General features: G+C 46.9%; 1 protein-coding gene across 1 annotated transcript; it reads right to left on the bottom strand.

Annotated features, from left to right (window-relative positions):
• Positions 1-23,917, bottom strand: LOC8039263 (glutamate carboxypeptidase 2-like). The gene is made up of 9 exons (XM_040205744.1): positions 23,841-23,917; positions 23,673-23,758; positions 22,493-22,695; positions 20,269-20,332; positions 19,235-19,299; positions 9,305-9,557; positions 5,888-5,972; positions 3,997-4,089; positions 1-208 (listed from the first exon to the last, which is right to left on the bottom strand). The coding sequence occupies exons 1-9, from the start codon at positions 23,915-23,917 to the stop codon at positions 1-3; spliced, it is 1,134 nt and encodes a 377-aa protein (XP_040061678.1).
• Between the last annotated feature and the right edge of the window lie 3,830 nt (positions 23,918-27,747).

The raw sequence follows: 27,747 nt of genomic DNA, 5'->3' as shown, positions 1-27,747 counted from the left end.
TCAGATGATTAGCTCGGTGTCGAGCATGATCTTGGCGTTCCTCATGGCGAGGCAGCAGTCGTTGATGTTGCGGCGTATGATGTGCCACGCGGCCTTGCTCTCGGGCGTCCCGTCTTTGGTGCGGTTGGCGATGTAGACAGTGTCGTGGATGACCGGGTAGCCCGTGCCAGCGTAGGCGTTCGATAGCTGTGGTGCCAGTCCGATATGCCTGCGTGGACAGGTCGTGGTGTATAAGCCGACGCACTATACCAACACCACCTGTACTCGTAATTACTTCGAGAACCGCAGTAAAAAAAAGTGCGTTTTCTTGCGGGACGCTACAAGTTTTCCCCATTCATCGGTGAATTAAAGGGGCCATGAAACGATATTTTCACTTTCGCTAAATACCGATTACCCTGTTAGAAATGGTCGTTAGACGAATGGTCGTACAGTCGAGACCGCCATAGCTGTGTGCGCTGTTGCTGAGCGCAGAGACGTTAGGACTGAGCACTAGTCCAAATGGCTGAGCGCTAGTCTCAAACTCGAGGGGAAAAAACTGACTTGCAATTTCTGAGTGGTCTTGCATTTCTGACCAGAAAATGTCAAGCTATACCCCACCCATCACGCCAAACTCACAAAACTAATTAGGGGAAAAATGTTAGAATGCATATTTTTAGTGCTTCTTCAACACTTGCGCTGGTCGCGACTTAAGCATGCAATTCCTTACCATTTATCATACACGAAATTACTTTGCGAAATGGAAATACGAGCTTGTAATTGAATTGTAATTATCTCAAAACATGTGGTCGGTTTATTAGCATTTTGCGTTTCGATGGAATTTCGATCAAATAGAAGTGTGTCACACCCAGCGTTTTCGTTTTTTTTTTTTTTTTGCTTTCATTAATTGTTATTTTTGTATCATTCTAGGGGATTGGGGGACCCGCCATGTTCTGCACGTTTTGTTTTTTCTTCCTGGCCTCCTCTTCACCACTATGGCGAGAAAAGAAAAAGTTGCCTTGTATGAGTTCCATCACACACCCCTCGTTTCGTATTGTCAAAGCTGTTGGTCTTCGAACTATTCACCTTACATTAAAACATCCCACATCTGCTGCTCCGACGCGGGGGGAATGAACAGTCCAGTGACTATAGTCGGATGCAACCTGAGAACAATCTTTTAGCTCCACCCACAAGCGCATTGCGCCCATCTGAAGTGCTTCCGCCGTCGAGAAAGTAGTTCGCTAGCAACGTTGCTTTTACTTCCTCCAGGAAACGTGTCTTAAACTACTACAATATTTATTTAATTCATTCAGGACATTTAATAAGTTAGAATACGTTTTTGTCAACGAAATAGCTGTTTAGTAAAGAAAGGAAGTCATGTTCAATGTACCGTCTTCCCAATTCATTTTCTGCCCAAGATACTGTCTAACATACTGTCTTCCAGCGCCTTCGATTGAGGGAAAGAGAATCACTTATAGTTCCTGCAAATAATAAATATTTAGTGATTTACTTAGTTTTGTGGGCTTTGCGCACGAAATGTGTGCCTTTATTTTGTTGGATGAATAGAAAACAAGAATGATTATACTTTTCGGGTTTTGACAAATCGGCACCCTCCCAAGTCATCGGCGCCACCACCGCGCCCCGCTCTCTTTGTCTTCCGTCATGGATCCTACTGAGGTGACATCGGAAAGCGATTCCCCTGATTCTTCTTGGACGAAACAGCCTGGTGCAGCCTTACCGGCGACACCAAAGCGGCTCTTCAAGAAGCACAAGCGAGGTCGGGTTTTGAACAGCGGCCAGCGGGAGCTGATCCTCAGCAGTGCTAAGCCTCGCGCCCGCTTCGAAATTTTCGTTGGCGATAGCGTCGCTGGAATCTCACGTTGTCACGCAAAAACTGCTGCAAACGCAAGCCGATACCATTAAGATTTCGTGGCGTAACCTCGGGCACGTAAAACACGGTGCAAAAAAGCAGAATAATTGTCACGAGAAACTACCGTCGCGTTGCTAAGGCCAGCAGCCATGTTGAGCTTTTTTTTTTTTTCAAAAGGATCGCGATTGGTCCACGGAATCGTGACGTCATGAAAACGATTGGCTGGCGTTTCTCGGCGTAGGATTACATTTTCCTCTGAGATGCATTTCCGGTTTTTTCTTAGCTTGCAACCGACTATAGCAGCACCGATACCTTTCAAATCTATTCTTTGAAGTCCGTTGCCCCGAACGCGTCTCCCATCGGTGTGTTTACAGACGATTCACGCGACGGACCGAATTGCGATTTTCGTCCGCCGACCATGTACCACGTGACCGTCACGTCACCGATTCCTGCGATCCGCGCCTCGTCCGCGGACACGCGGACACACAGGAGTGATACAGTTCGGGCGCCCTTTTCACTCACGGATTTTTGGCGGGAGATGGACTTGAGTCTGGCAACGATACAATGTTTTCTTTTTATTTTATTTTTTTGTTGTTGTTTTTTTCCTGACGAATAAAACAAAAATGGCACATTGTTGTGTTTTGTGCGTTCGCTCATTCATTTTGTCGCGCGACTCTTGGTCCTACGAGTGAAAGAAACTGCAGAAACTCTGTCCGACTGACGCGACACGGGTTCTCCGCTACTCCTCCAGGGTCCGAGTCAAGAAGCAACTCCCTTCAAAAGTCGTCTAGCACGCCGCGATAATTCTTGCGTGTCCAATCAGGCTTCCACAGAGCAAGACCTTTCTTGTGGCTGCGGTGCGCTTGAGTGTTCACGAGTGCCGAGTGCGTGAAGGTATCTTCAAACGCCCCTCCGCGAACGTTTCTCGAGCAGGACCATGCCTGTGTCACAGTCATGCCTTGGGTTAGTAAAGCTAGTGGCGCTTACGCGAAGCCTATCACGGTATTTTGTCTCGATTTGTACGTCACAGCGGCGTGCGATTCTTTATTGTGGCAGCAAACGGCGATTTCTCTCTCGTACATCGATGCGATGTTGGAGTTTCGCGGCACTGTGGGTGACGAGCAAGTTCGGTCGGTCCTCGCTGGCATCTGCTCGTCGTCTCCCTCGAGTGGACACGCTTGGAAGACGGACGGACTGCGGACGTATCGTCACGTGATCAATCCGTCCACTGATTAGTCCGTCGTGTGAATCGGCCCGTCCTGTTTTACCCATGCATCGACGGTGGCTCCGAAGTAGAAACAAAGGATGTCAAAAGTCGGAGTGTCACGCTGTCCGGTGTCGCGATTCTGGCGGTTGGGAGTACAAGTTCTGGGGGAAAAAAATTGCGGTGGCCTAGCTGGGCTATGCCAGTATATACGTAGCGTGAGCTTATGCGCACTAAATGAGAGGCGCTATCAAGCGGCTCCGGTGCAGCGTCAGACTTGGCTCCTGCACAACGGAGGCGCACAGCTGGGCACGCGGCAGCGCCAGTGCCTCTGCCGCGGCTATGACGTCACTCCTCTGGAATGCGGAGACCGGCGAGGCACGCGCGGTGGCGGCGAAGCCCGCGGCGGCGGCGGCTCCGTCGCGCCAGCGTTGCGCTGTGTGACGTCACTGCTCCTCGCGCTTGCGCAGACCGGCGAGGCGTGCGCGGTGGCGGCGGAACCCGAGGCGGCGGCGGCTCCGGCGCGCCAACTGTGCGCTGTCTGACGTCACTGCTCCTCGCGCTTGCGCAACACGGAGCACGGCTGATTATGCGAGCCACGCGAAACATGCTCAACCTCGGCCGGCCAGTGTAGCTCACGCTGCATAAAGCGCGGGAGAACGCAAGTGTCGCCGTCGTTGTAGCGTCCTAACTTCTGGCTCCCGAAGCTACCTTGGGCTGCCAAGCTGGAGAGCAATCTGCAGCGGAACAGGCGTCTGCGGAATCCACCACCCCTGCTGTGATACCGCCAGGATCGCGGCCGGCGATAGTATGACACTTTTATGACGTCATCGGGCGAAAAAGAAGGGACAAACTTGTTAAGACGCGGTCAAACACATCAGTCGGAGGTGATGTTGTAGGCACCATGCTTGATGTTTTCATTAGGTAACCACAAGAACTGAATTACCTTAGAGTCGGTCTGTCTTTGACGCCCTCCTGTTTGAGGAAGGTCTTCTCGATCAGGAGCATTCGGTCATTCAGCATCCGCACTTTGGTGTCACTATAAACGAGAGGAATAGTTTCAAATTATTGGGTCTTGTGTAATAAAAAGCGGTGTCGACAATTGAGGTGAATATTATGAACACTAGGGAACTGTTTCTCTGAATTTGCGATTTGACAACTTTCGGTCAAATTCAGTTAGAGTGTTCCGCAGAAGCCTCAAAAGACTGAAGACGGCTAGTGATTATCTCTTGTTTACTCGTCTATTCGATTGCCTTTCAAAGTAGTTTTCTTGAATTTTCGATAACGATGCAATTATATATCGCGTGATCTTTTTTTCTTTTTTTTTTCTAATTCGAACATGTTTATTACAAAAGGTCAGAAAAGATGCATTTATGCGGTTTGGGCAGGTGAGTTATACGGTGTTGAAACTTATTGTATGGAAGCGGGCATCCCCACAAGGAGGAAAAAGAAGCGGGAGCTCGAGATATAGAATGCACGAAATGGATCGAGGCCTGGCCATGAGCGGACGATGCCGGACATTTTAATGTAAATATTTGTATATAAATGCAGTTGTTGACTTCATCTACTAACGACTAGTCAGCCGTTCTTACAACATACGGCAAGGGAGACATTATGTGGGTGGCTAATCTTTGCGATAAGTTGGCTAAGTAACTAAATTTCGGCGTCGGCGTCAGCGTCGCCGTCGGTGACGGCGACGCCGACGTCGCTCAAGCCGGAAACGGGCGCCTATGACATGCGCTCTAAAAGCCGTTTGCAACACCCTGTAACGCCGAATTAGAGCGCAGCTCTTGAGGAGGAGGATGGAAGGGTACTGAGGGGAGGGTATACCCCTCCTCCCCTCCTTACCTCCTCATCCTCCCTGCTAGTCCTCCTCCCCTCATGCTTCAAGCTCCTCCCCTTCTCTCCTCCTCCTCTCTACTCCCCCTCCCTCCTCACCTCCTCCTCATCCCTCCTCCCCTCTTTCCTTCTCTTCCCCCTCGTCCTCCTCCGTCCTCCTCCTACCCTCCCCGTCGTCCTCCCCCCTCCCCCTCGCCCCCTCCTCCTCCCTCCTCCTCCCCCCGCGCGGTGGGTTATGGTACATTTCTCATAACGCACCGCGCAGTTACGCCGACGCCGGAAGCGGGCGCCTAAGAACTGCGCTCTAATATGGCATCCGCCATAAAAAGAATTAAAAAAAACAACACATAATATCTGGGGATGTGACTGAGCCTGCTGTCAGCCGAATAAAAAAAAGTATGAATTAAAACATACCAGGATGAACAATCCGAGATTTAATCACTATGCAGACGGCTGCACTTAAAGAACATGACCGGCTGAGGACAGATTTTGGCAACCCACTTTTGGCCCTCTTGTTTTACCGTCAAGGTCATCGAGGCGTATTTGCTGGGGCCATTATGGCCGCTGACAAGCCGTCTGCTCAAGCGCTTGCTTGTTTCGACGCCAAGGGACGGCAGGAACTATTAAGCATAAGGCCCAAATTTGAATGCTTGTTCTCCTACAGCCCTGGTTGGCGAAACCTATCGCAAAAAGCATATGATGTGAGCTACGAACATTGCCTGCATACACACAAAAAAGTGTAGCGCGAAGGTTTCCCATACTGATTTTTGGCAAGCTTTAGAAGTCGGAAGTACGTCGAGTGGCATCGGTTTATTTGAATGAGTGCTCCAGGAGCGAATTTGAGCGATCTTCCTCGGCGTGTTATAAATCGTATTCTATAAAAAAATTCCCCCTCGGACCACCAGAATCACAACCCTTTTTGATCAATTTGATTTCCGTGAAGGATTGGCTATCTTTCAGCATATTGCGGTAGTCGTTTTGTAGAAAGCCGTACTTACCTCATTGTCTGCCTCTCGGCGTTAATATTGTTATGCCATTTGACCGCAGCGGCTGCAAACCCGTCCGTCTCTTGCTTGAGCCAATCTGCGTCGACGCACGATATTTTAGAACGGTACGATGAAAACTCAGCATCATAATTAGGGTATTCGCGTTTTCGGCAACTGCCCATAAACCCCCAAAACTTTTCCCCGAGGGAGTTTTATCCAAGTCGAGAAAGACCGATAAATTTTGAATTGGAGCTGTCCTTAAATATTAATGAAAAAAATACAAACTTCACGGGTCTACAGCTCTACTTTGTTTTGACCCGGAAGGCAGCCCCAAGGAAGGTTTTAAAAAAATAGTCCGAGAAAAATTATTCAATTTAATTCAATACAATGTTATTGCTCAGACAGCTACATCAAACACTTGTCTAGGGGGCCGTCGCAGAAGGGGATTAAAAATGCCTGACGAGGCGTCGAACCCCCCTCCCCCGCCCCCCCCCCCCCCCCCCCCCCCCCCACTCAGCGTGGCACATACAAAGGCAGAGTGGGGAAACCTTGCGAAACGTAAACAACAATAGGGAAAGCATAAACATAACAATACACACGGGATAGCACTGCAAAAAAGATATGGCCCGGAAAAAATGGCCCCGGGAAAAATAACCTCAGGAAAATGTAGCCCGGGAAAGAATGGGCGCGGAAAAAATAGCCCCCAAGAAACTGAACTTGAATAATGCCCTTCAAAAAAAGTGGTTTCGGGGAAAATGGCCCCGAAAAAAACGACTCCCAGAAAAATGGTCCCATGAAATATGGCTTCGAGTAAGTGATCCCCCCCCCCCCCCCCCAAAAAAAAAAAAAGAAAGAAGAAAGGTACCGAAAAAAAAAATGGCCACAGAAACAATGGTCCCAAGAGGTAAGAAAAACAATATTTTTCCCACGGAGCCCACTTTTAAATGAAGGATATGAACACCGAACATTTCCTGCAACAGAGTAATCGCATTTTGGTTTGAAAGGCTGCCATTGTCTTCATTTTATCTCACAGTAAAAGAAGAAGTGAGGGAGAGAGGGGGGAGGGCGGGGTAACTTTGGGATACTAGTGTGCAGCGTTGAATATATATATAAGCATTCCCGGTGATAGCCATAAGCCATTGAATCGTGGCCATCGACGCCCTACGCTCAGAGAAATCGACAGTAGTCATAAAGATGACACAGAATCGAGTCTGCGCTCCTCAATAAAACAAAAATAATAATAATAATAAAGCAAGTCGGCGTTTTTCGAAATAAAACTCCGTCCTGAAAACCTCCGTGAGGAGTATGCCGCCGGGATGACGCACTGAGGACTTCCTGAGTCCTGTCGGCCATACTACTCGATGAACCGATCTCACCAAGCATCCCACGCATGCGTGACCCCGCCCCAGCTGTAGTTCTCAGAAGGCAGGCGACAATGAAGAATCCAGTCGGTGCCGTCTAGTGTTCTGCCCGCGAAGACCCGTGGCGGGGTTGAATTGCGCGTGCAAAAAGACCGCCATAAGTTTAGTTACCCACGATGCATGCCGGCATCGGCGGCATAATGAAATTGCCTGGTGGGCTCGGTCTACTAAAACGTTTCTGCTTGTACTGTGTGGAAGTGTCTATTCCCGTTTCTTTTCATGGCAAAAAATAAAAATGTCATCATCTCAAACCATAATTTGATTGCTGTCATGAGGAAATTTGAGAGGTTATTATCTTGCGCTTAAAAATGAGTTCCACGGGCAATATGTTTTATCGCTAATAGACCGATCTCATCAGCCAGTTTGACTACGCCGCCGCTGCCGCAACGCATTGAGGGAACTTTAGTCTTTCTACACGTGCAATAACCTCGCGGGAGCTCTAAGCTTGTGGAGCACGAGACGGCACGAGCTCTTGCATGCATGGCTGTCTGCCTTCCGTGAACTAAAGTTATGGCGACGTCACGCAAGCGCCGAAGGCTTAGTGGGATTGGTCTATTGAGGCCATTGGTTTTCTACCTGACACTTGGGACCATTATTTCTGTGATTTTTTTCTAGGGCCATCTTTTGGGGGGCGGTTCATTGCGGGGCGGTCTTTCCGGGGCCATCCTTTTCCATTTAGGTTTTCAGCGAGCCAGTCGTAAGCGAGCTCATAAAGCAGTCTGCAGACAACTAAGTGGCTAGTATAGGACATGGGAAATACACGGCCTTCAATTTTTTTTGTATTTAATATTTTCCTACGTCACAATTTAGGTGTAGAAAAACAAATATATGCATTAAACTTCTTGTTAAGCTCGGTTCGGATGCCAAATTTCAAGTATGTGTGTTCGGGGTTCAAATTTTACAAGGCACGCCAAATGTATTAGTCTTTAAGCCCCACCCGGTACGTACAACCATCTACTCTTACCTAGCGAAGCTATGGTCGTGTGAACACATCTACGATTAACAAACAAGCCTGGCCACCATGAATGAATAAAAAAAAAGGCTTTGTCAGGATGCCGGTCTGGCAACCGAGGACAGGACCTAGCTATCAAGGCCCGATTATTAGACGTCACACACACGCCAGAGGCGAGATGGCGGAACCAAGAGGCCGTACTCGCAGACGTCTATATTAGGGTGTCTGTAGAGCGCCTCCGATCGGTGTTTTTAGAGCTTCTCAAGAGTGGTCCCTCGATTTCCGCCTGATGACGTCATAAAACCACCACGCTGTTGCCTGCCGTGATCCATGGCGGCGGCGCAGTAGCTGCAGGATGGATACGGCAGAGGCTTGTTCTGCTGCAGGTCGCTCTGAAGCCAGGCAGTTGACGGAAACCAAAGCAGACACCAGCAGGGACGCCCCAACGAGAGCGACCCCCGCGTCCATTCGTCTTTTTCGCCAGTATTTCTTTACCCAGCCGCCAGGATCGCGACGTCCGACAGCATGACACGCCGGCTCCTTTGACACAATTTGCCTCCACTTTGGAACCATGCACTTTCGATGCATGGACGGAACAGGGGCCGTGTTCCAAAACTTACTCGACCTGTAAGGGTTATATACCTTTGCGTTCGAAGACCTACCCGTGTCCAGCGTCGCTCTCTTAGTGTTATCACGTGACACGACCTGCCGGAGTTACTCGGATCTCTTTGGGTAAGATTTGGGACACAGCCAGTGTGATACACACGCCAGTCCAAGACGCGTTCTAGGCACAGCCGTCTATGCGGAGGTCAAGTTCGTCTGCCTCTTTTGCAGGGGTTGTGGTGACGTTAGAACGTCGAGCTCTGATTGGCTCTGATTGAAGGATAGTGAGTAGACCTCAAAGCGAGAGGTCTTGAGGTCTACTCACTATCCTTTGATTAGAGGCAATCAGAGCTCGACGTTCTAACGTCACCTCAATTACTGCAAAAGAAGCAGACGAACTTGAGCTCCACCTTGCACCATAACTGATTGCCCTAGAGTGTGCTCTAGACTCACCCAAGGAGACGTCGTGGTCCTTCAGGTGTTTTTCCATGACGAGGAGTTTCATCAGGTTCAACTTGTACCGGGCGGCGACGCTCGAAAAGTTATACGGCAGGATGTAGGATTCGGCCAGGGTCACGGAGAGCACACCGAACAGTTTAGTGCAGAGGGACATGTACTTGTATGTCGGGTCGTAGTACGTCTCGTATAGGTGCAGCGTCTCGTACGCCGTGTGGTACGAGGGATACGATCCATAGCCGTACTTGACCTGCACAGTGAAACCACAACCACTGAAGCGTTAGGACTGGTTTTCGCATTTATGTTCAAGTGCGACTGACTGCTTTGCGGCTTGTTATGATAGTTTACAACGAGATCAGGGTGCCCGGATGTGAGGCTGACACACCAAGTAAACAACGTGAAGGATCCAATTTGACACGGCAGGACCACAATGGGTCCTGCTGCTTTCCAGTGTGAATAACTGAAAATATGTTTTTTTGTGAAAGAAGACAGGAATACTAAGCTTAGAGTCAAGGGCTCTGATTAAATGTCAACAATAGCGGTATTGTACGTACGTGATTTTTCTTTCTGGAAACCTTTACCTCTGAAGACCTGTAGGGGAGGCAGTTCGTGCGCGGAAAACCTTTCGTTTACGGTAATTTTCATACCACTGTCTTAACATGGCGCCGACAAAAGCAGACAGAAGGTTGACCAAGTCTGGCACCCTGGACGCGCGGCGCTGGTATAGCGGCACCCTAAACGATATAGCCAATTAGCTTCATCTATTAGGTAGCCCGCTTCCTGCCCTGAGCCCGACTGAAGGTTGTGCAGTACTTGCGAAATCAAATCTACTCTCCAGGAAAGTCATTGTCATAGCAATGACAACTCTTATAACATTGGCAAAACATTTTACAGGTTCAGGATCAAAAAAAAGCTTATGCGTAAGAACAAGCAAATACACTCCTACGGCAAGTCGGTCAGGGCCGGCCAATAAACGCCACAAGTGCGTTATCTCATCGTAAGCTGCCATAAGCACTAGTAAACGCTGATTCACACACTGGTGTCCGACTGTTATCGACTGTGCTACGGTCGCTTGGGACGGCTTTCGACTAGATAAAACATTGCCGCCCTCTGTCGGTTAGCTCTGGAAAAAATTCGATCTGAGTATATATACGCATTGTTATCAGAATACAAACAAAAACAAATTTTTAATGAATATTGCGTATATCTGATATCAAAATTCTTGTGAAGCCTTTAGCCTTGTTATACTCAGCTCGAAATGGTTGTAAGTCTACTTTATACAAGGCGTGCTCATTAAATGTGTGCCATCACCGTGCAAAAAGAAAAAAAAAGCTTTATCACAAGCGTCGGTGGTGACGTCAGTGGGTTAGCTCCATTTCTACATATGCGTCACACAAGGTGACACATTTTTCCCATCAGATGATGAGCTGGAGAATACCAGCTGGTTCTAGAAGACCTCAATTTGGCTCGAAGACAGCGTTCCACCTCTACAATCAGCTCGTCGTCGTTTTAAAAACGTGGCCACGCAGTGGGTTCTTTGTGAAAATAATAGAGCAGAAGTCACTGGGTACCAGGACGGGTGAATATTGGGAAAGAGGAAGAATTTCCTCTCTCCCCTAAAGCTGCCGCATGCATCACCGGTTTGTTGCGGTGGAGCAAAAGCACTCCCTTTGGCGGCTTACCATGATGTTTGATGGCCTCCTGTGACCAGGTCATGCGGTCCCGGCAATATTTCCTCATAGCTGTTTGGCCCTTGCAGGCATAGTTTGTCAGGAGCACACCGGTTTCGCCGTGATAAATTCGCATGCTTCCACTGTTCACTTCCCTTCTTCGTCTCATCGTAATGAGAAATCAAACACTCATTTATGGGGATTAGGCGATCAAAGGAGTCATCAAGGTCGGCTTGGCAAAGCTTTGACATTTTCTTTAAAGATTCCTTTCGGCACTATTTTTGCGGAGGCCTGAGTAGTTGCGGAACACAGCGGGTGGGGGCTTTTATGCTGTGCAAATGATTTAGAATGTGCCAGCCTTTAGTCATGTGCAAATCATTCTGCATAGCCGAATCAGTGGGCATTTTGCGAGAAACCCTATAAACATACCGATACCACAAGAGGGCTTGTCCTATATAACACAAATATTTGAAAATATTTTAGAGCGCAGCTCTTAGGGGCCCGTTTCCAGCCTGAGCGGCGTCGGCGTCGCCGTTGGCGTCGCCGTCGGCGTCGCCGTCGCCGTCGGCGTCGGCGTCGGCGTCGGCGTAACCGCGCCCCTCCCTCTCCTCCTCCTCCCCCTCCTCCTCCTCTTCCTTCCCCTCCTTCTCCTCCTCCCCTCATTGTGTAGTATGGTCCGGGCGGGTCACGTGACCTCGGGGGGAGGGGGTCACATGACCCGTTTCCAGCCTGGGCGGCGTCGGCGTTGGCGTCGGCGTCGGCGTCGCCCCTCCCCCTCCTCCTCCTCCCCCTCCGCTCTTCCTCCTCCCCCCTCCTCCCCCGCCAAGGTCATGTGACCCCGGGGGGTGACTCCCCTCCCCCCGCCGAAGTCACGTGACGGCCCGCCCAAGGTCATGTGATCCCGTCCCCTCGAGGTCACGTGACCCCCCGGACCTCTGCCCTCCTCCTCCTCCACCTCCTCCTCCTCCCCTCATTGTCTAGTATGGCTCGGGGGGGAAAGGGTCGCGTAAGAGCACAGCTCTTACGCGACCCTTTCCGGCTTGAGCGGCAAAGAGGAAAGCAGTACGAAGGTGGAGGAGGGGGGGGAGGAGAGATGAGGAGGCGGAGGCGAGGGGAGGGGAGGAGGACTAGCAGGCATGATCACGAGGGAGGAGGAGGAATATACCCTCCACTCCTCCTCCTCAAGAGCTGCGCTCCAATTCGGCGTTACAGGAAGTTTTAAACGGCTTTCACTTTTTGTACCTGCCGATGACACAAATTGTATGGATGCCCCTCGTAGTTGGCGCCAGTGTGCCAGTTTGGTCACTAGGAATTCTAAAAATATATATTTATCTTCAGTAGAAAATGAAGCCCGGATATATGATGTTAATAAAATGGTAGACGAAAGATTTTTTTTTTTTTTTTTGCTTATACTACCGACACCTAAACCATATCGGTTTAGGTGTCGGTGGAATGTGCAAAATACGAAACGTCTTTGCAGACGTGTCGTCTGCAAAGAACTTAAAAGTAAATGTGTGACGTCGTGGTTGCCGTTAGCGCGAGCGATTTTGGGTGATGAAGACACCAAGCGCTCGTTTACCTTCTTTACTGCCATTGCACGAGCGGTGCCACTGGTACCATCGTTTTATAGATGGCTTAATAATAGGTTGTGAGTATTGACACTCAGATTCAAACAAAATGTTCAGCGCTAATCGGGGCACAATTGCAAAAAATCACAACATACGCCAGGAAGACAAAAGAAAGTCGCAGGGCATTTCCATATATTACCAAAAGCGAGAAACAATTTAGCCGAATTCATCAGCTGTAAAACCGCTCCCTAAAACATTTATGACGACACAACTAAAAATAAACATTATCGGGGATTTGCAAGATGTCAGACCAGATTACGCTGGGAGACTCTGCGAATTCAAAGACGTAGCGCCTGTCTTCCGGGTTTATAACGATGATCAAGAGAGGTGTAATTTGTAAGGTCCGCACCATTTGCTTTTGTTCAGACTATGATGTCTGGATCGCGTCTCCGACTGGTGTGTCTAGCATCCTATGCCGCCCATACATCAAATGTTGTCCCGAACTGGCAACAAGAGTGGCAACCAATATACCGCCCCAAAAGTCGCGTGCACCATGGTGTCGGACGTCGCGATCATGGCGGTTGATCGTAGAAACACTGTCGAAAAGCAAGAGCGAAAACAAGTTTCGTTGTTGTCGCGACGTTCCAGCCTTTGACCGCTGAAGCTTTCGTGGACTGTCAACCTGGAGAGCGATCTGCAGCAGACCAGGCGTCCGCTGCTCCACACCATTCCCAGGATCGTGCCCAACGACAGCATGACGCTTCTGTTACGTCATCAGGCGGAAAACGAGCTGACATTTTTTAAGCCGCAGTAAACATTCCGGTCGGAGACGCTGCTCCGGGCACCATAGTTAGCACTTTGATCGACACCCAAACGGGGTCAATGGGGTCTCTTACAGCATCTTGTCGGAACGTGAACGCTACAGCAGGCACGCCGGCGAAATGGTTGAACGCGTTGTTGTCCGCTCCTCCGTGCGGCACAGTGATGCTGCAAAGACAAAACGAACCCAATGTTGTGCGTAGAGAAACTGAAGGAGAGGAGAAAACAAGAGCATGCGCGGCGAGGTTGGTGCGACGCGAGGACCGATTGAAAGGATAGTGGGTGGACACGAAGGGCTATTAGCTGTCTTTGTTTCCCTCCAATCATGGCGATAAGAACGTCGTCTGCTCCTCGTGTAGACTCTGGCACTTCCACGTTCGAACGCCCCACCGTGGGCGAAAAGCAGACGACTGTCTTGCTCGCTATACAATACGCGGGCGAGCCGGTGAATTGACTCCATAATAAAAAGAAAATCGAGACTGGGAACAGATAAAATATGAAACACGCACACGCACCATGTCCATAAAAAAAAAAGCTCCGTGTCATGTTTTTGAGACGACATGTATATGCCTGGCCGTTATTTTATATATTCCCAGTATCTGATTTTTTTCATCGTGAAGCTAACTGCAGTTGTATTCGATATATTAGAGTTTGCTCGCCTGTGGCGATGGCCAAACTTGAGAGCTACAGGCCTACACTCCGTCGCATGTTCTAAGGGATCGGAGGATAGTTGAAATGCAAACAAACTCGCAAACTAAAAACGCAATGTCGCGATGCATTCGCCATGATTGATTGGATTGATTGGTGACAACAGGCGCTTAGAAACACGAAACATTCCGTGTAGCGCTTTCCAAGAAACTCGATTGGCCTCGTTGGCTCGTAGCGTTTATAGCACTTGGACTTGAAATGAAACGGTGCATAGAGAACGGTATAGATATGTATGCAGTCCACGACACTGTTAGTGCGAACAAGTCATAGCCGTTTTTTTTTCTTCTGAGAAGTGATAGACTATCATAGGAACTTCTATAGTGGTGGAAAGTTTTCCCGTTGAGTAGGCACCTAAGTGGCAAATTGTGATGCCCGCCGAAACCCTTTTAAAGTAAAATTTAAAAGAAAAAGATAGCGCAGACGTCGTGTTTGCGTTAACAGTGTCTTGCAGTGGATATGGGTGACTTTATTTCAAGTACAGCAGGGATACCTTCGAAATACATTGAAAATAGGTCACTTCCCGTCGCCTAATCTTCCGTGTACGCGAAACTCTTCACAATTGGCGCGTTTTTTTTTTTTTCGGACGGACCTTGTAATCGGTTAAGACACGTTTTCTTTTATTTCGTAATTAAATCCGGGTAACATTTTGCACAACATATTTGCTTTTAGAATCTCACTACGAAAGTGAACTTGGCTTCGACATAGCGTAATTAGTTGTTTTTGGTGCTGCATATTTTATTTGGATTGAATACGGGCAGGATTAAAACAAATTAGGCTATGGCACGATTTGTCAGTTTCTTTTGACCCTTTTGAATTTACTCTGATTCAATTTGAGTTTACACAACAAATATCAAGGAGGCATTAAAAAATCCTGATTCCATATTTAGCCTATAATATGACCCTAAATGAAAACGTTTTTATATAAACGTACCAGAATGCAACAAAAACATCACAAGCAACAACAACAATAAATCTGGGATTTGAGCAAGTAGAAATCTTGTTTTCATAAAGTTGCAGTCTAAAAGGTTTCCTTTGAAATAGCAAAAAGGAAGAACAAATTATGCATTAACCTCTACGTTTTCATATCAATCTCTTGAAAATAAACAGGGCTTATTACACAAAAATGACTAAAAACAAGATGATGACCGCTCTTCAAAAAACACAATTTTAAGGTTGTTAATGCTTGAGTATTTTATATATCGAAGAGCACACCTTATAGGTTGCTCTTTGAATGCGGTGGAGGTATTTTGAGCTACCACGTCGAACAGATTTGCGGAATACCCTGGCAATGCTCTCCCTGGCATGCTATTTATTATCTCTAATGTCAGGAGGGCTATTAAAAAAGATTGCAAATTTATGTTACGCCAAAACCAAACTTGAAGTTTCGTGCACTTTTTGGTGAAGTGACGTCACATTATGAATGCCTTGCAAGTCGAATAGGCAGTCTAAGAGACACAATATTATAGGCATTTTCTTTTTTTTGCAGGCTTATCTGGCAATCATTTTGCACCATCAAACGTGTTGTAGCGCGTCGGCAACAAGATGTGCTGCCCCCTCCCCCTGTTACAATATCTGATATCAGGTTTTCAGTCTTAACACGTAAAACCTCTCAATCTTCAAAATTAAAAATTAAATAATTTCGCCCCCAAAATATACTGAAATTTAAAATATGTATGTTTAGTTCAGATTTGTTTAATATTATATTGAACCAATTTCAATTAAAAAAATGCGAGTGCAAATATTTCACAGGAATTGAAGTGATGTATCGACCGAGGTACAGTTTACAGACAAGCCAGTGTTTGCCCAAAGCGGGTGTGCGCGTGCGCAAAAAGCAGATTCGCCTGGGGCGAAGCAGTTGCGCATGCGCAGTAAAGACAGCAGCGCCACCGCAGTCTCCTGACGTCATAAAGCTGAGTTGGTCTATAGTGTATATACTCACGGAAGTTCATTCATTTTGGCCTTATTGAACACGTAATCAGTCCACATCTCATATAGGGACTGCTTGTCATCGAATGGTACCTACACGAAACACACAGAAAAAAGAAAAACGTTCAACACTTTGCAACGGTGCAAAAAGAAGTAGAAGGCAAGGCTTGCTTTTCACGTCATCGCTAATAAATCCCCCCCCCCCCCCCCCCCCTTTCTGGCTAGGGGATGCTGCGGGCCATGTCCTGGTCTAGAGCCCCTGTATGTTCGCAGAAAGATCTGCTCAGGGTATGGACTCTTCTTTCTTCCCACTGCTTCACACCGCCACGGATTCTGATTCGCCTGTTCGCGTCTCGTAACCTGTGTTTGCGCCTCAAATACTTTTTTAAAGCATGCCTATGAAATTAAGGTCGCCAAATATACAGTTTAGTATAGCCTATTTTAGTTGTCCTTAAAATGTTCCGAGCCGGCTTTGACGAGCGAGCGACGAGATATGGGCGGTCGTACAGAAAAGCTCACACAGTATATAGTTAAAATAAGTTGTAAGAAAACAGTATTGGATAGCGCGTGCTGGGACTGACAACAGAACTATAGGTACTCGGTTTATTGCAGCTTTTTTTTTTTTTGCTGGCTTAGCTTGGAACCAGGATTATGCGAAAGAGTTGACTCCTTCAATGCGACATAGCCTTGATATTTGTCGAACTATATTTGGATATGCACACGAGGGCATTTGCTGTGAGTTTGATGAGCGACCTTCGAAACTAGTCGGGGAAACGTGGAGTGAGCAGTGTTTTTCGAACTCCCTCCACAGTTTCACTTATCTGTTCCTTGCAAGTTAGACGTTTGCAAGTACGACCACTGGGCGTGCCATCTTGCTGCTGGTGTTGGTAGATCGTCTGATAGCCAAGCATTGCTGAGGCGTACCCACGGCCTCAGCAATGCTTGACTATCAGACGACCTACCCACACCAGCAGCTACATGGCGGCGACCAGAGACAGTACTTGCAAACGTTCATACGGGCTTCCCTATACGGCTATACTTTTCTTGACAGCTCTCCCGTTTGGTCATTTAACGCTTCTCATAGTTTTAAGCAAATATATATATATATATATATATATATATATATATATATATATATATATATATATTTATTATTATTATTAATGCTTTGACAGTTTTGCGGGTTGGAGAACTCGGCGATTAAACGTGATGCTATCGAAGGAGGTCAGGAAACTGTTTCCCGTGAGTGACCATACAGAATGGTATGATAGAAACGGCACATATCTCTTAGACTAAGGACGACTGGATGGGACTGCCTCCAGGGACGGTTGGCCTCTGATGCGGGTGTCACTCCGGGTGGCTAAAATTCCCTGCTACTGGGATTTTCTGGTCACATGACGCGCTCGCGCAAAAGCTTCGACAGCGTGAGAACACTGTAGAAACTACGCTAGCTTTTGCAGCGTAGCAGAAGATAGTTGACGCCGAGTTGCGTTCGAGGCTAACGGCTGCCATGAGTTCGTCCTCGCTTCGATTATTCGAGTCTAATTTGGCGCGTAGAAAGAGGGTGATCGGGCTTGGAACGCAAGCGAAACGAATTATATTCTTTGGGGGCGCCATGTAGAGTTATTTCTTAACAAGCTAGTGCTAATCGAGAATTAAAAAAAAGCTCAAACAATAGGCAAGGTTTACGTTTGCTGAGTGGAATCGGCTCGAACGTTTTGCGGAGCGCCAGTTCGTCTGCTTCCTGCACAAGGGGTAAGATGATGTCAGTACGTCGAGCTCTTGTTCACTGATTGAAATAAAATAGCGGATAGACCTCGAAGCATTTAGCATTGAGGTCCACCGAACATCCTTTCAAAGTCAATCAGAATTCTGCGTCATTTTGACGTCACCACAACTTCTGCGCAAAAAGCAGACGACTTGTTCACCGCATAGGTGCTTTTCCCCCAGACGGAACCTGTCAAGTGACCTAAAGATCCCTCATGCCCACCGGGTGGAATACCCGCATAGTCGGTGACAGGTTAAGAGTAAAGTGGAAGTTCCTCCCACCTCTTTCCACTTTAACAGAGCGAGCGCTGGAAAGGAGGTCATCCGCTCTCCAGCGTTCTGTCTGTTGAAGTGGAAAGATGTGCGAGGAGCTTTTGCTTTGCTCTCGACATGTCATCGACTATTGCCATCCGCCCCAGTGGCGGTTTACTGATCAATGCGGCCATCTCTCCCGGCGGCTAAAATAGCCGCAAGAGGCATTTTCTAGTCACATGACCGGCTTAGAGGGCAGGGAGTACGAGTGTTCCAGCCAATTCCGCTCAGGACACTTAAGGCATGCCTCTTATTTTCTTTAATTTTCGCTTCACATGATCGTTTTCAGTAATAAGTTTCCGAGCCGCTCCCGAAAAACAAGAATGCAGTTCACATTCCCTTGAATTTCAAATCTGTTCACCTATTTTCGGCGCACAAAATCGGACTCGAATAATCGAAGCGAGGTCGGAAATACCAACGTGGGAATTACGGCGGCCATTTGCTTGTCTCGGCGTCGAATATTTTGTGCCGCATTCTCCGAGAAAGTGAGGGAGAGGAGGCGACGAGAGCGCGCGGGTACGTCAGAACGCCGAGAGCTCTGATTGGAAGGATTAGTGGGTAGACCTAAAGCTAGCTGCCTTTGTCTGCACTCGAGTCGTCAAACGCGTTCGAACGCGAAAACCAAGCGCCAGACGCCTGCGTTCCGCGTTTTAACGCGTTCGACGGATGCATGTGGAGACCAATGCTACTAGCTTTTGCTCTACCCACTAATCGTTCCAATCACAGCTCGGCGTTCTGACGTCGGCGCGCGCTTTTGTCACCCCCTCTTCCTCACTTTCTCGGCGCATAGTCAACACTAGCGCAGCTTTCACAGTGCTGTAACGCTCTCGGAGCTGCTTGCGCGAGCGCGTCGTTTCGTTTGGCGTCTCTTTCGCACGAAAGCTAGCGCGAATGAGACACAAGACGAAGCCACGTGCCATCGCTGCAGTGCCAACTGGAAGCTATGGTAGTCTTGACAACGTGTCAAAAAATATTTGACACGAAGTTTTTTTTTTTTTTTTTTTTTTTTGTATGGGTACATTTTTCCTATAAAGCCGGTCGTATATTTGGAATATTCTTCTTGCGGGAGATTTTAGCCACCGGGAGGGATACCCGCAACACCAACTAACCGCAACCAATCGGCCATACCCCATTTCTGTCCCAAAGGTAGCACTCACCACTTTTGTGGCCTCCTGAACGAGGTTCGTGAATGGGGGCGAAGCGTAGGCGAAGAACATTGTTCCTGTAGGAAAGAAAAAATAAATCCCAATGCTTACAAATTCAATGGAGGTGTGATAGCACTTCATGGTTTTTGGAACCGGCAGCACATTCTATCGGAATTTAGCGGAAATATTTACCGGCTTTCTTCAGCGAACAAATTGTCACGTCAGGTTACATGATGACATCACTGACACTGCGACGTCAGGAGATATTTTGGTGTCATGCGGTGAGACTAACACGAGCAAGAGTGGACCATGGAGTGTTCTCTGGTCGAGCTATAGCCTTAAAAATTAATTAGTTTCAGTAACGGATGGCCGCAGGGAGGAACGCGGACACATTCCTGTAGTGTTATTTTCATTCGAACTGACAGCAGAAAACAGAAGTAATTTTTTTTTGGAAGGCCAAGGAATTTGCTGGGTTCTACGGCGGGCAGCGACGCAGACGACGGGGGTCCAGTAGCGGGGTGTGTTTGGCGTTCGTATTGATAGATGGCGCTACCTCTTTATCGCGACGGCTGGCGACAACCGTGGTTTATTGAAATGAACATAATCTTTTTTCAATTTACCTTCGGGTAAAAAATGAATCCGTACAATGAAAGCAAGACTTAAAATGAAAAGACACGTTTGCATAACGACGGCGCGTTTGCTGTCAACGGATTTCGTCTGCGTGTCGTCTGCTTTCTTTCGCTGGTCGGCTGCACCTTCGGACGCTGCTCCCAACGCCATCTATCAATATAAACTTTAAACACACCCCGCTACTGGACTTGGTCGTTTGGGTTGTCGCCTGCCATAGACCCTGGCAAGTTTCTTGGCCCTATTTTTGACAGAAAAATAACTACGCTTTGTAATTTTTGCAAGAAAAATCGACCTGTGAAATACACCTTTGACGAAAAGTTTAGATGGCTACGTGCAGGCGTAGATTTTTGCGGTCTATTTTAGATCGAGCCTGGTGACTTGGACCACCCTATATATCGCCAAGTCAAGCCTCTTACCAGACACGCAGTTGTCCACGTTGGTGTAGCCCACAGCGCCATGATGAAGGAGCAGGAATTTATCCTGGGTCAAAAACCTATCTATGAGATTACACACATGCGAACTGGCACCTTGAACATGTAGTCGACTGTCTAGCGTTTATTTTACGGCAATAACCGTTATATAAAGGTCTTGTAACGGCTCCCGTGTGTGTTTTGTGCGCGTACGACGTGGACCGTTAAATTTACCGAGAAGATTTCCCCTCTAAATCTAGCTGAGAATCACAGTGTTGTCTGGGAATTTAGTGCCTTAATAAGCTCGAAGAAACGAAGGTGCAGCAAAACTTAACCTTCCCTGGAGTTTTTTTTTTTGTCTTCATTCTCCAGAATTGTACTAAAGTCAGTTCTTCATTGCTGGTATAGTTCGCCTGTCATCTGGCACATCAGAGCCTATATCGCCAAAATAGTGGCTGAGCTAGGCTTAACTTCTTGTTGTTCGATTTATACGAGCCATCCTTAACTCTAACTTGAGCCTTTGAAAATTGCGTGACGAGACAAAAAGAAGCCACAAAACACCAAAACAAAAGTGCTCTGAAGCTGTTAACTACCGTGAAGGTAAAAAGGCGTACTAGGTTCAAGTCAAGCCCCTGTGCGAAGCGCAAGTTTGCTTGCTTCTTGCACAGGAGTAGCGATGATGTCAGAGCGCCAAGCTCTTATTGGCTGATTGAAGAAGAAAATAGAGGGTAGAGGTTAAGGCATCTAGTATTAAAGTCTACCCACTATTTTTTAAATCAAGGCAAATTAAAGCTCGGATTCGTTCTGACGTCACCACAACTCCTGCGCAAGAAGCACCTGACTTGCTCTCCGCGTAAGATTGCCGAGGCTCGTTCCAGGTTAGGCATTTTTCCTGCGTGGTACCTGGGTAGGAACCAAACTTGTACACGTTATTGAAAAAGCAATCAATTGCAATTATTATTAGTCTTCGTTAAAGCGTATTAATCTAAATTACTTGATTGTTGCTTGAAAAGGTAACCGCTACTTTTCCGATTGCTTTAAATTTTCAAAACGACAGATTTTTCTGCCGGTTCGAAGACGCGCCTTTAGTATACTGTTCCTTGATGTATTACGGTCCCAAAATTACAAAAAAAAGAACTTGTCTTTTTAGTCTACCAATTTTGATAAAACTTCGTGTTGTCGGAGATTTGGTTCAAGCATTTCATAGTAGGTAACTTGTAGAACGAAAGGACGCCATTAAATACGGGAGGGGATATAGCAACGGTTAGAAATAAATTTAGTAGTTCTAAGCGTAATCAAATTAGTCTTGTGATTACTTTCTAACAGTTATGCTCAAATGATTACATAATTACACAAGAAATCTTTCAGCCACTCTGGTGAAGAAGGAAGAACAGCGGAGCTTTACAATGGCAAGTAATGGCCGGCCGCAAGTCGGCAAGCCAGAGTGGAAAGGCTGTCGCCATCTATGAGCGACGGCGGCAACCAGATACGTGGCCTGCCACCGTCACACGTAGATGGCGGTAGGCTTCCTGAGTTCGGTGTCTTCATTTCTCTGCGAGGGCCACGATCCTGAGGAAACTAGCCCTTAACAGCTCCGCTGTAAAAATTCATCAATTACAAGTAATTTGATTACTCGTAACGAGTGTCGTACTAGTCTGGTATGAACCTAAATGATTCATTCCACGCGGTATACCTAACGAATGTACGAAACTAGTTTCACCGCCATTTTGGCTATGTTCCTGGTAGGGGTGTCGCGAACTTTAGTCGAACCAGATTTCTAGGTCGAACTTTCGGGGTTCGACTGGGTCGAACCGGTCGACGAACCTTCGAACTTTTCACCAGATTCGACCGGTTCGACTTTGTGGACAGTGTGGCCAGACCTTGATACAAGAATGTCTAGGTTTGGAGAATTTCTTTTTTTATGCAAAGGGTTATTTTATTGTGTGAACAGCTGCAATTTAAAGAAACTAATTCTATTCACTGAAGAAGTTAATAACTTAAATTTTAGTACTGTATTGACTGAAATAGCCGATCAGCGCTGCACTTAATTCATCTCTTAGCCATTACCATCCAATCCGAAGCCAACTGGCCAGCCTGTCGCGCATGCGCACACGAGTCGAACCTCAATACAAGGTTCGACGAACTTTTCACTAAAAGTTCGAAAAAGTCGAACCTGGTCGAACTCGAACCGCGGCCGGTTCGCGACACCCCTAGTTCCTGGTAGAGTTACCTCGACCCACTCCTGGGAGCCCGCGATGGCGATCTCCTCGGCTCCCCAGATGCAGAACACCATGGTCCGTCGGGGTCTCCAGCCCCTGCGCACCTCGTTGCCCAGCAACCTGGTGAGCTCGATGAGCGCCGCCGTCGCCGACGACGGATCTACGGCGCCGTACAGCCAGGCGTCGTGGTGCGTCCCGGTCACGCTGTACCGGTCTGAGGGAGACGCGTCGTGTACAGGGTCGAGCACGCGCTTGCGAACACCACTATATTATGACCTAAAACAATACAACCACCTAAAAAAAAAAAACACGAGGTTTGGGTCCTGTTCGTGCGCTGCAGCCGTGTAGTCGTGCTTGCAATATTTGGTTGTCGGGGGAAGCAAGAACGCTTTTATCATTTGAAACGTATACGTCTTGATAGACCTACAAACAACTTATCTAAAATGCACTAAACAATATATTAATTCCCCGCGTAAAAATAAAAAAAAATAATAATGCACATAAAGGAGCCGGACTTTTTATTTTACTACCCCGCCTTCCAAACGTCATCATTATACTCAGTTCACGCTTACAGCTAAAGGGGCAATGCAATAATTTTTTTAGTCAATAAACACCGCTTAGAATTAAATATTCCCATTCATAATCTTTCAAAACACAAATTGGTTTCTTTCTGGCTGCTGCTCTCATCCCCTCCTACCGATCTTTTAAAAGCATTTAGCTCACAAATTTCTACGGTACAGGTAAAGTCACGGGTGCACGTGGACCTAGCACAGCAAACCGCTATCTCTTCACGGGAACTCGCGCCCTTTAGACACTTTCTAGAGTTCCACACAACAGTAGCCGCTTTCAATCTTTGTCGTCCTCACTGATTCCCTGCTGTTAACGCACTCGTTCAGGTAAAGCTGCGGCTATAGGGACAAACCTTGTGCGCATCTTCCTATGGTCTATCCAGCGTTCACTCGTGGTGCAATTAGGCTGGGTACTTGTTTTGCACACGTTCTCTCCAGAAGTAGCGGTAGGTATATGTATTTGTTCGTTACATTATCAAAAGTTAGCGAAAATGTATTGCTCGCTCTTTCTCATAAAAAGTAAATCGGTCGTTATTTCCTTATAACAAATAATAAGGTACGGGTATCGTGTTATGTACAAGTCTGACGTGGTCTTTGCTTTCATTTCTTTTTTCTTACTTACCTGGCTCTACAGCTCCCTTGATCGTGCCGATAATATTGTAGCAGGTCTTCACCTCAAACTTGTTGTTGACCTCCAGCCGAACCTTCCTGGTGAGAATCGAATAAAAGGTGCTTCTCAGTTAACCAATAACCAATCTCTGATGAAAGATTTGTTTTTTTTTTTACTTACACTCCGTTTCCTATCGGTCCGGTTTTATAAGGCGTGCCATATCCACTCTTGCCGAACATCTCCTTTCCTCCGAGCATACTTCGCATGAAAGCAAACAAGAAAAGAAAGTGACTCAAAAAACAATTCGCCCTTATCATCCCACGGATGGAGCCCCAAACCCTCAGGCTTTGGGAAACACTTATAATTTCCCCCTTTAAATGTGAGTATCTTTGAATATGCCACCGTACAGCAGGGGGATCCCTATTTTTGTTCTGTCGTCCGCCTCACGAGCGACACCAATAGACCCTTTTTAGAACCCAATGGAGCAGCATTGGAAGTCACTGTTTCTCGGGCAGGAAGCGTAGGCTCGCATCCGTGTCCTCAACTAACGCCGAGTCACAGCACTTGTTCTTGATTCGAACTAAGCCGAGAGTTCACGCCGAACACGGACGCAGCCTTCGCGTCCGGTACCTGATTAGGGTGCGTGTCAAAAACAATGGCGGATTCGCATGATTCGCAAAGCACCAACTAGTGTGCACTTCTGAAAAAACTAGTGAAAGCGTCAGAGTTGTAATCTTCCACAAAGTTTTAACTCAGACAAATGTTTTATTTCTTTTTCTTTAACTATTAACTTTATTTATAAAAAAAATGAAATACATTTCGTGTGGTGCTTTATGAGGATCCATGAATAGATAATCAGTGTTCCTAGGCAGGAAATAAGGGTACGTGCGCAGGCGAGCTAGCGACCGACAAGGGAACACGTACACAAAAGAAAATAAAAAAAGGAGACAAGCACGACACCATTTCAAAATTAAAACGGTGTTGCGTTTGTCCCCTTTTTTGTGCCCCTTTGTCTCCAAAGTTTTTCTGGAATTTCCTCGGCAGACTGTAAATTGGTATTTCGCTTGGTGATGTGTATCATTGAGTACAGTGAAGTTTTTTCTTCTTCTTATTTTTCGCTATTATAATTTTCTGAATAATGTAAAGGAAAGAGATACCAGAGCAACCGTGGAAGCCTAGTTTGTTACGACAAAGAAAATGAGCTTTACTTTGTATGTAGTTTGTATTCAACCTTGGCGTGCAGACTTACGGATGGGGGTCGGTGAGTCTGCACGCCAAGCTTATACACATGCTCATTATCAGGTTTCATGTCACTGCTGATTGTTTAGTATAGGAAAATGCAACAGTAATAAATGAGCACGGTATACACACTTCGCGGAAACTGGTGATCTGAATCTGTGATAAGCGTAACTCACGTGTAACCCTCATAAATCAATCAATCAATCAATCAATTTATATATTGCCTAGAAGCCAACGGAGCACCTAGACAAAAAACTTTCAGAGGCAGCTTGACCTGGCCTACGGCCGGTCTCTGGTGGTCAGCAGGAAAGTGCTAGTTTATAAAAACAAAATGCAAATTTAAAAGTCATAAACATCAATAGCAATAGCCTCTTAAACACAATCAACCTGCCTTTTTTTTTATTGGTGACTGATACGAAACAAACGATGTGTATGTACGAAACCAGTTGACATTTGAACTATGCCTCGCTGAAGGTCACAGTGTACTGCCATTATATTTTTAACAATATCTGGGGTTGGGCAACAGACGTCTTAAAGGGATCCTGAAGCGGTTCTTTGAGTAAAAACACCTAAATCTTCTTTATTTGACCTCCAGGATCACGAATATTGAGATTATTCCTCAATTTGGTGCACGGACGCTGCAGAAAATAATTTTCACAGTACCGCTTACGCCCCTCCTTCTCAAAGCGTTACGTCATAAAATGGGTTTTCGGAATCTCCCATCTCGCACATCCTCGGCGCCTATCAAAGCTATGCGCGCGCACTCTTGCGATTTTCAGAAAGATCAGAAAACGACGTCAAGGACTGGTGTCAGTGCAAGAAATATTCCTGGCAAGCTTTGCAATTGCCCGCGTTGCCCACGAGAGCTACAGGCGCACGCTTGGCGGCAGAAAGATAATTTTATGGCGTAAGGACTAGTTGGAGGTTTTTCGTGTTTTCTCTTATTTAGTTATAATCTCCGGGGAAAACGAACGTGATATTCAGATTCACGAGATAAAAATACTCTAGAATTCACCTCTTACTCGTCTTTTTCAAGAAGTTCTTCAGATTCCCTTTAAGTAACAGAAAAGAGTATTCATATATCATTTGTCTAGTTGTTAGTTATAAAATTTTATTTCGACATTTTCGCATCACTAAATTTTGTTTAAAATGCGTGAATTTCAAAATATAATTGCACATTTACTATTATTTGAACGTTTTCATCATCCCTCCCCATAACACTACAGTCCCAGTGTACAACTCATCTTTGTATTGCTGCTGTGAGGACAAGCTTGCCCAAGCGAAACATATCTTAAATTTTTTATCCTTCCCAGTTTTATTCCATAGAATGGCAACACTTGACCTATGTTACCCAATAAATCGACGAGATAACATACTAAATCACACCGTAAAAAGAATTTCCTAAAACTAAAGTAAAAAAAACAACAATACGTGATTGCAATAAGAAGATTGCATAAACTAATTTTCTCAGTTCCCCGGTTATCTAAGCATCGTTTCCTTAGCGTACAAAGAAAACAATAACATGCTACGATAACTTACTCGACTATCTTCTTAGCGTCGTCGGAGCCGATAACCTGGGCGGGTATTTTAGGCATGTCGTCGCTGTCCTTCATTCGCATGGCTTCTTCTGCAATAACAAAAATTATATACCAAAGCTTCGCACCGTTTGCAGGTGATGTCGCTGTCGTTTTGCACCTAGCGCCTCCACCACCATAGGCAAGAAGCTTTACTAAGAAATTCATCTGACCCGCGGAAATGCAATAGACTTTGCGTCGGCAGTTTTTTTGCGCAGTAAGAACGGCTGTACGCGCGGAACCCCCGCGTTTTCCCCTTTGAATTGGGAGAGGTGGCTGCCGGCATCTTTCGTATGAACAGCCTTTGAGACAGCGGAGACGGCCGTTTCGACTGTCTTGGCGAATCCGGTATATTGGAGTACGTAGGCGGCGGCCCTCACCGTATACGGCTAATTCAAGAATCTAGAGCAGGGGTCCCCAAACTCCGGTCCCGCGGAAGTCTACCGACCGGCCCGCGGCCGGCTTCCAGTAGACCCGCTGCTACCGGCGAAAAAAAAGTGCGCCTAAAGAATAGGCGCCGCGACGCGTACCCAATGCGCAAACGAAGATGCAAAAAAGAACGAGAAAAATGAAAGGCGTTTACGATTCCCTCTAACGCCGAATTGGAGCGCAGCTCTTGGGAGGGAGGCAGGGAGGGTACGGAGAGGAGGGTAGGCCCTCCTGCTCCGTACCGTCTCCTCCTCCCCTCCTCTCCTCCTTTTCCCCCTCCTCTCCTCTTCCCTCCTCCTCCCTTTCTCCCCCTCCCTTCTTCCTCCCCTCCTCCTTCCCCTCTCCCCCTCTCTCCCTCCTCCCTCTTGACGTCAGTCGTGTCGTTAGTAACCCTCGTGAAGGTCACTGTGAAGGTCGGGACCTTCGTAACGTCACTCGTGCTTTTTGTGACGTCACTCGTGACGTCATAATGAGAAACGTCCCATAATGCAACGCGCGATTACGGCGATGGCGACAGCGACGGCGAGGCCGAGGCCGCTCTAGCCGGAAACGGGCGCCTAAGAGCTGCGCTCTAAAATGTGAATCATGTAACGCGGGTCCTTTCGTCATATTATGCATTGAACATTGCCATCACTAGCATCACAATTCATAGTCCCCTGCTTCATGAATGTAATATTAAATTCCATGAATTGGATTTTATAGGCTAAACCCTTCATTGAGGTTGATCACAGCTTAAAACGGGACCTAGCCATATAAACTAGAAAAAGAAAAAAATCATTTCAGACTATCACCTCCCTACGCCGGTGTTCTTCTTGCCTTCCCTACAGTTCTGCACCACACCTAAC

The sequence above is a fragment of the Ixodes scapularis genome, unplaced genomic scaffold, assembly GCF_016920785.2.
Source record: "Ixodes scapularis isolate PalLabHiFi unplaced genomic scaffold, ASM1692078v2 PGA_scaffold10__122_contigs__length_95168666, whole genome shotgun sequence".
NCBI classification, from domain to species: domain Eukaryota; kingdom Metazoa; phylum Arthropoda; class Arachnida; order Ixodida; family Ixodidae; genus Ixodes; species Ixodes scapularis.
This window is presented reverse-complemented; position numbering and strand designations above follow the sequence as displayed.